This window comes from Gymnodraco acuticeps, unplaced genomic scaffold, assembly GCF_902827175.1.
Source record: "Gymnodraco acuticeps unplaced genomic scaffold, fGymAcu1.1, whole genome shotgun sequence".
In the NCBI taxonomy this organism is placed as follows: domain Eukaryota; kingdom Metazoa; phylum Chordata; class Actinopteri; order Perciformes; family Bathydraconidae; genus Gymnodraco; species Gymnodraco acuticeps.
In genome coordinates this window covers 598401-606586 of record NW_022989944.1, presented here as the reverse complement: position 1 = coordinate 606586, position 8186 = coordinate 598401, and the positions used below count along the sequence as shown (strand labels likewise).

General features: G+C 39.2%; 1 protein-coding gene across 1 annotated transcript; it reads left to right on the top strand.

The window, feature by feature from the left end:
• Positions 1-932: 932 nt before the first annotated feature.
• On the top strand, positions 933-4695 carry LOC117542517 (the record flags this gene model as incomplete). Its single annotated transcript, XM_034210232.1, is given in 2 exon segments — positions 933-1656; positions 4090-4695. Coding segments are annotated over 2 exon segments (922 nt in total), but the record flags the coding sequence as incomplete, so codon positions are not given.
• Between the last annotated feature and the right edge of the window lie 3491 nt (positions 4696-8186).

Here is an 8186-nt window from a genome sequence, read left to right as displayed (position 1 = left end):
AGAAATATAGACCAAAGTTACCGAATCATCACATTTCTTCTCGGTTAGTATAATGAATATGAACACACTCACCTATTTGTGTTTACGCACAGCCATAAACAAAAGTAGTTTCACTAAATTGCAAAAGAAACGGGAGAAGAAAAACATTTCCTTCGTCTGAATACACGACAAAAAGAAATCGAAAGTAAAGGTTGTACAATGGGAGTGTGTGCGCGCGCGTGTGTGTGCGTGGAGTTCAGCGGCTGAACATCCATCTGTGGTTGCCCGTGTGTGTCATTTGATTTCACTTTGAGGTGAAGGCTACAACTCTCTGCGGAGATGACCTAGACACACAGTCTGACTCTTTAAAAAGATCCACCCAGCCCATAATAGCAATGATAGTTTTTTGTGTGAATTCAATAGGCAGATTATATTTAATATGATGTTACACTGCGCTGCTACAATCTTGCACTAATGTACATTTCTCAAAGATATTGAAGTGACTGTTATTTTGTTGATTGATCCGTTTTATTTAGGTCTTAATGTGTGCATAAATGTGTCCTTTGATTGTGTGTGTAGGTACATGTTTGCATAGGCCTACATATTTTTCTATATCTTTGTTTTTATATTCGGGATTGTGGGAAACGGTATTTCGATCTCTGTCTGCACACACAAACTGAAAGATTGAAAATAACGTTGACTTTGACTTGACTTTGATAAGGAGAGAGACGCCGTGCATCAGAGGGAGTTCCCTGCACAAACATCCTCGGCGGAAAATCGCACGTGCTCCACGGGCTTCTCTGCGAGTTACTCATTTCTGTCTTCATAGCTGCCGCCTGCTCTCACAGCTGTGCACTCCCCCGCCCATTGGAAGCACCATGAATGCGCCCATTGGTTGTGTTGGTGGGCGGAGTCTTCTATCTATCTATCCGGCTTTGGAGGAAACACCGTAGTTCACACAGCACCACTCCAACAATGGCAGCTCTTACATTGCGTGCTGCTCTCTTATTTATTGTCAACCTTACTATCGGACTAACTCTCGATACAATATTAGGAGACAGAGTTCAGTTTCCAGAAACCGAACACTGCAGCGAGAGAGGAGCGAAACTCCAGTACACTTTGACAGATGAAAGCAGTCAGAATGTGGCTCATCTGGAGGGTGTTTGGAAGCCGGCAGACGGTTACGAAGATCGGATGAGTCCAAACGAGTCCGTGATCTTAAACAGGAGCAACATCAACGACCAGGGACTGTACAGGTTAACCTGCGGCTCAGAGAAACTTACCCAGCTGAATGTCATCATATCCTCGGAGATATCAGTGACTGCGGGAGAGGCTGCTGGATTTACCTTCCACTACTTTACTGCAGGAAAACTCGGGATGTACAGAGTGGAGAGAAACCAACAGCTTGTGTTTGAGCTGGACCTCTCCTCCGGAAACACCTCACAGGGCTCAGGGTTTGAGAACAGAACATCTGTAGCCCCTCACTGGAGGTCAGATGGAGACCTGACTCTGACCCTGCAGGGGGTGAAGCCCGAGGACCGAGGAGATTACATTTTCCACGTCTTTAAAGTCAACAAGAGGGGACATTTTCAGGCTGTGAGGATGAGGGTCAGCCCTGCGCCGAATACAGAGGACAGGAACCCGGAACAGATCACCGTCACCCCCCAGCCATCATGCGTGAGTACAACACATACAAATCCTATTGATTATTAAATGCAGTTTGTAGATTAATTTTAGACATGACGCTACTGTGTTGTGTTCGGAGCCCCCTAAAGGGACATGAAAGAAAAAGAAAAAAAAGAGAGCCTACTAACCCGTTATCCCGACTTTTTTTTTTTAAATGAAACTAATGCTAAATCCCGACTTTTTTTTTCTTCGAGAAAGTTACTGGTGAGCCAAGTGGAGCACATGGAGACAACCGTTTCATTGCAGACTGTTGTGTTTATGTGGGGCAAATTGCGATGACAGTGCATAGCCAGAGACGTGCACACATAGACTCTAGGTAGTGCTTGAGCACCTGCCCGTTTTGCCCTCTTGACAGCAATGTGCCCTTTTGAAAGTTCATTTTTTACAGTTTTTTTTTTTTTTTTTTACAGTGTACTGTATGTGGCTCATGGTAACATCGATCAATTCTGGATTAAAAGCTTCTAATATATACAACAATGCCCCAAATGCGCGTTGTAATTTTGTCAGACATCCCCACACGGGCCCCGCGGCACTCCCGTACGTGCTCTGGCTGCAGCCCCTCCCTTCCCTGCTCTCAAAGTGAGAGCTGACAGTCAGTCAGTCAGACAGGCCACGGCGGGTGTGTGGTGCAGCAGCGCGCAGCAACACGATTAAAAGTGCCCTAGTGACGACCAAGTAACCACCAGGTAACAAATACAACGAGTGTATTGTTTAATCCCCTAAATCAGATGCCAAACTAAACTATACAGGGTTCGTACGGTCATTGAAAACCTGGAAAAGTCATGGAAATTCAAAATGCAAATTCCAGGCCCTGGAAAAGTTATGGAAAACAATATTTTTCCCAAAGTTTTGAAAAAGTCATGGAAATGTAACTAAAGTTGCGTCAAATATAATTTACATTTTATCTAATCGCCGAAATAATCTGCGGTCGCGAGCTGTTATGTGCCATCATGACGCGCATGGTGTTATTTTTTAATATATGAAGCGCGAGCTGTGTGCTCGAGTCTTCTTGCCTGCGTGATGTGAACTGAAAAGTTTTTCTGTCGCAATATCATTGTCACTATCTGCTAACGTTAGCTTTAGCCTTCGTTTTCTAATAGTTTTTTTCATAGGCTATAAACAGAGGTGGTATAAGTATAGAGATTGTAGGCTACTAGAGTAAAAGTAGAAGTACTCAGATCTTGTACTTTAGTAGAAGTACTCAGATCTTGTACTTAATAAAAGTAGAAGTACTCAGATCTTGTACTTGAGTAAAAGTAGAAGTACTCAGATCTTGTACTTGAGTAAAAGTAGAAGTACCAGAGTGTAGGAATACTCTGTTACAGTAAAAGTCCTGCATTCAAAATGTTCCTCAAGTGAAAGTAGAAAAGTATTATAAAAATACTAAGAGGCATGAAAATACATTTTGAAAATGCTCAACAGTGCTGCCAAAATTATAAACTGACTGCTACACAATTAAAATAAATGCTTTTATATATTTCTATTAGATGTAACTCTTTGGCGTTTCTGTTATTATTACCTGCTGCTTTAGTTGTTCTGACTGCTAAAATCCTCTGTTATTCCTAATTTTAAAGCCGATATTCCGTGGGGTCGGGGGGCTCGGATCCTTGTCACCTTTTTCATACCTGATGAGTTTGCATCCCTGACTACAGTTGCTTTAGCGTGTAGAAGCTAGTAAGCCTATTTGATTTGTTTTAGATAGGCATCTGCATCAGACAGCATATGGTTATTGAAATAAATATATATGCAATTACGACATACAAGATGTGCCTTTAATAAATCTCACACTACTAAGGCAGCCGGCGGTTCCACCAGGGGCGTCAATCCCGGGGGGAGGGGGGATTTCTTCCCCCCCTTAGCTTCAGATTGGACCCCTCTAGGTCATTTAGAATAATAAAAATAAATGTTAAAATAATTAATTTTTTGATAATAAATCAGTAAAATCAGGCAAAAATAAGAATTAAATAACATAACCCTAACCCTAACCCTAAAACCGAAATAAAGTAACCAAAAACCGAAAAGAAACTAACAAAATCCGCCATTATCCGGCAAATTTTTGCGCACAATTTCGGAGCGCACAATTTCAGAGCGCACAATTTCGGCGCGACCGCCACGACGACTCAGAAGGTGCCCTTTTTTTTTCTCGAGCACCTGCCTCTATAAATGTCTGTGTACGCCACTGTGCATAGCCTATATTATTTGAGATAGGCCTATATTTCGAACTCGGACTTCATTTTAAGGACAGTCTGCCTTGATCTATCAATTCAAGTCTGTGACTCTCACAGTATTCTTTTTTTCCAATTTATAGCAATAAAGTCACTCGTTATCTAGATTTTTAAAAACAATGTTTCATGTCCCTTTAGGTCGGAGCTCCGTAGTAGTGCCATATAGCGGTCTGATTGTTTTTGTCCCTCTCTGTTGCAGAAAGAGAAGATCGCTTTGATCTGTGTCTCCGTAGCTGCTGTGCTTTTGATTGCTGGAGCTTTTTACTGTGGTCAAAAAAATCCGAGAATCTGCGGGTCAAAGGTCTCTGGAGGAGCCGCTGCTGGAGGAGCTGGAACAGAACTTGAGATGCCACCTTACACCGACACTCCTGTTCCGGTAGTGAATGGTCATGCTTGATGACGGTGTTTAATGTGATGTAATAGCCTATTGTTTTCAATGATATTCACACATTATTACGTATATTCTGTACATGCTTCTCCCGCCGTGGTGCGTTTATTTAGTTGTCTGCAAAACACACTTTATTTTTCTACCTTCTCTTCCTCGACCCTCATTAAATAAATATTTAACAACAACAATACATGTAACCGGTGCGCGCTCTCTCTCTCGCTCGCGCCACACATACACACCTTATTATACATCCATGATACACACCCTCCCGAGCTTGAATGACACACAGAGACCAATCAATGGCTTCAGTGTATGATCTGTATGAAAGTGGCCATGTCGGCAGGCCACATCATGTAGACAGCCAGTCATCCTCTGTGAGGCAGAGTCAGACCCACATTTACGCAGCGTTGCGTTCACAATAGCCTATACATAAAAAAAAAAATCCTCAGGCCAGCAGGCCACTTAACAGGCCTGGCCATCGGGAAACCTCCCGGTCCTCCCGATGGCCAGTCCAGGCCTGGCTGCCAAGCATAATATCTGTTGCTTGTTTTTTTCAATAATGACCGCCAGCTGCATATTATCACTGATTTAAGTCTGAAACGTCCACATTGATCAGGATAACTCAGGTATGCAGATTAAACAATAATCATAAATGTATATAGAAAAAATGATAATAAAAAAAAACTGGTATAAAACCGGTTAAAATGTCTATTAAATCCATCACCTTTAAAGTGTATTATAATGTCCACATTCAGTATGGAATATGGTTTTCAATTATATTTACATTATTATTTATTAACTTAGTTATTTTATAATGCTGCTACTTTGTTTTAAATCATGGATGTGCACTTTTTTTATTTTTAATAACGTGTGCTTGCTTTTTAATATGTTAATCCATTCATTACAATTGTGTCTTTATATCTGCACTTTCTCTTTGCTGCAACTGTATTTCCTGCTGTGCCACAAATGAAGGATTCTTGATACTTTGCCAATAAAACAAATGTGACCATAGGTTCGTGTTTTTCCCTGTGTGTGCTGGACTGGTTTCGACGTATAAGGTTCATGGATTCTTCTCAACATTACAAATACAATATATAAAAAATAAAATCTGCAAAGCAAACTAACTGGACAATATATGCTTATTGAAAAGTCTGAAAGAGGTGAAGGTTAAACATCGAAATAAAAACACAGCTTCAGATTTAACTTCCCTTTGATTTATTCCGGGAATGTGAGTCAGAAGCCATTTCGACTCATCATTTGGTAATGATGCAAATAAACATAACTGCCCTGTTCTTCTTTTGTTGTACTCGTGCGCATTTATCAGCAACACACAATGACCTGAGTGCATATGGGCAGGATTTAAATGTTGTGCAACATTAACATCCCTCCTGTTATTTGTCAATTTATTTACAATTGGCATACCAGCTACGAATATGTGAATCATAACAGTGATTGACAGCTGATAGGATGATTGTTAATAATTGTTCATTCAAGTTATCTGCACTTATTGTAAGTCGCTTTGGATAAAAGCGTCAGCTAAATGCAATGTAATATTATCATATTAATTCAGACAAACATAGATGAGACAGTTCATTAATGTACTTATTGCAGCAGTCTGCATAGATTTGGTACCCCTGCTGGTCTTTTATTTGTTATTGTTCAGTTCAAATTCATTAAATTATGTCTGCAAGTTATATATTTCTATTTAAGGCTTTGCTGATGTGCCACAATAATGTCACCTAACGTTATTGAGTTAAAATATCAATAGTGTGGCTTTCCAAGTTAACATTGATTGATTTGACTGCGATTAAATCAGCATACTTCTGCCAGGGGATGCCACCCCTCAAAGTCTCCTGCCACCCTCTTGCCACATGAATATTTGTCTAGATCCGCCCCTGCCTACCCCACCTTTAATAACTCGAGCATAGTTATTTTTTGATATGCAAGTCAAGACCATCCACAAATACAATAATTCTGATTGAAAGCCTTTATAGTCTATTTTAAATCCTCACGTCATCACGTCAACCAAATCTACTGAGGTGAAACCAATACGTTTCAAACTGAAATACTTATTTCAAATGAACTAGGTTATTAACAGCAGCTCCCAACAACAAAGAGATCTGAGGTTTACAGAGTCAGAGATAAGCCACACCTGAACAAACATAAACGACACATGGTTCTGACTGCATGCCAACACATTGCCTCATTATTCAGTTGTCATTTTACAGCCACCGCGTGCCTAAAAAAGAGGCCATGTGTGGATCATGACACAGTCGATTTACATTGAGGTGCACAACAATGGGCAGGATTAAATACCTTTATGTATTAATTTTTTAGAAGAAAATGTCCCATAATCAGCACGCCAACCCAAATCTAATAAGGGTTAAAGGCAAAATATGAATGCGGGAAAATCTTAAGACATGTTGGACTAATATTCTTTTTTTAAATGTTTTTTAAAATTATTTATGCTTTTTAATGACTGTTTTTAAAATGCCATTTTATAATGTATTTCAACTGCACTGTTTCTTAATTATCTTAAGCACTTTGAATTGCCTTAAAAGGTGCTACATAAATAAAACGTGCCTTGCCTAAGGAGAAACGAACAGGTAAGAAACGTAATTATTTCCTTGAATCAACAAATCAAAAGGCTATTACAGCAGTTCATACAACATTACACACACAAGTGGCAGGGGTGAGTCTACCTTACATATTTCTAATGACAGAACAAAGCCAAAGTAAACAACCACACACAAACACAATATTACACAAAAGTATCTGTTTGTCATCATGCAGCCACGGCGGGCTTAAAACTAGTTTATCTTACCATGTGAGGAAGGTCGTTTTACATCAGGTAAAACATGACGTTTGGAGGTGATACAGTTAAAAGTTAAAGTTCATTTAGGGCCTTTGCTGGATCCTTTTAACCCCAGAAACTGTCTCTCCACTGGGTCCAATCTGCAGGAAGTAAGGCTAAATGGAAGCTTGAGTGATTTAATATCTTAAACTCATGCTTATCCGTGATTAAACTTCACTATATCTTCATTTAAGGGTGCTAACTCCTCACTGATCCGTTCATTTCTCCCGTATTTCCATCATGTGTATAATTACACTGGTTTATTGTTGATCTTCTACAGCTGCAAACATTTCGCAGCAGCGAGCAAACAAACATTTTCAACTTTAAAAAACACACAAAAGTCAAAGTTCAACCCCGCCCACACTGATCTGATATTCCAGGCTTTTCATTGGCCAGGATTTACATCAATACAAATACATATCCTGATTGGATCTGGGCCTATCCGGGCCTTCCCTTTGCTGCGCCTTCAATGGTGAGTTGGTCCTTCTTGCAGTAACAGATGTTACAACTGAATCTGTTGTGGGTAACATTTCCACATTAAAAATATCAAACAATGACTGGACCTATAGGCCCAAAACCTGCGTTAGTGTTGTGTACCATTCTTTACTGTTTCTGTTTCTGATTTTATGTAAAGCATCTTTGAGCACCAGGAAAAGTGCTATAAAACTTAAATGTATTATTATTATTATTATTATTATTATTATTATTATTATTATTATTATTATTATTATTATTATTATTATTATTATTATTATTATTATTATGGTGGAAGGCATTACAGTCCTGACTGCTCTGGGGACTTAGCCATTAGGCCTATAGGATTTGTTTTCTTTCTAAAAAAATGTAAATGTTGGTGAACATTTTGTTGTTGTTTGTTAGATTCTGCACAAATAAATATACCTGCTGTAAGTTATATGCTTGGTGGTTTGTTCCAATAATTGGTTAATAAAAACTCAATCAAAATGAATAAATTCCACACATTTACTTATTATAATTATGTTTTATAAACTCAATTTATTCAGGACTTTCTAATCAAATTGTTGTGATTAAAATC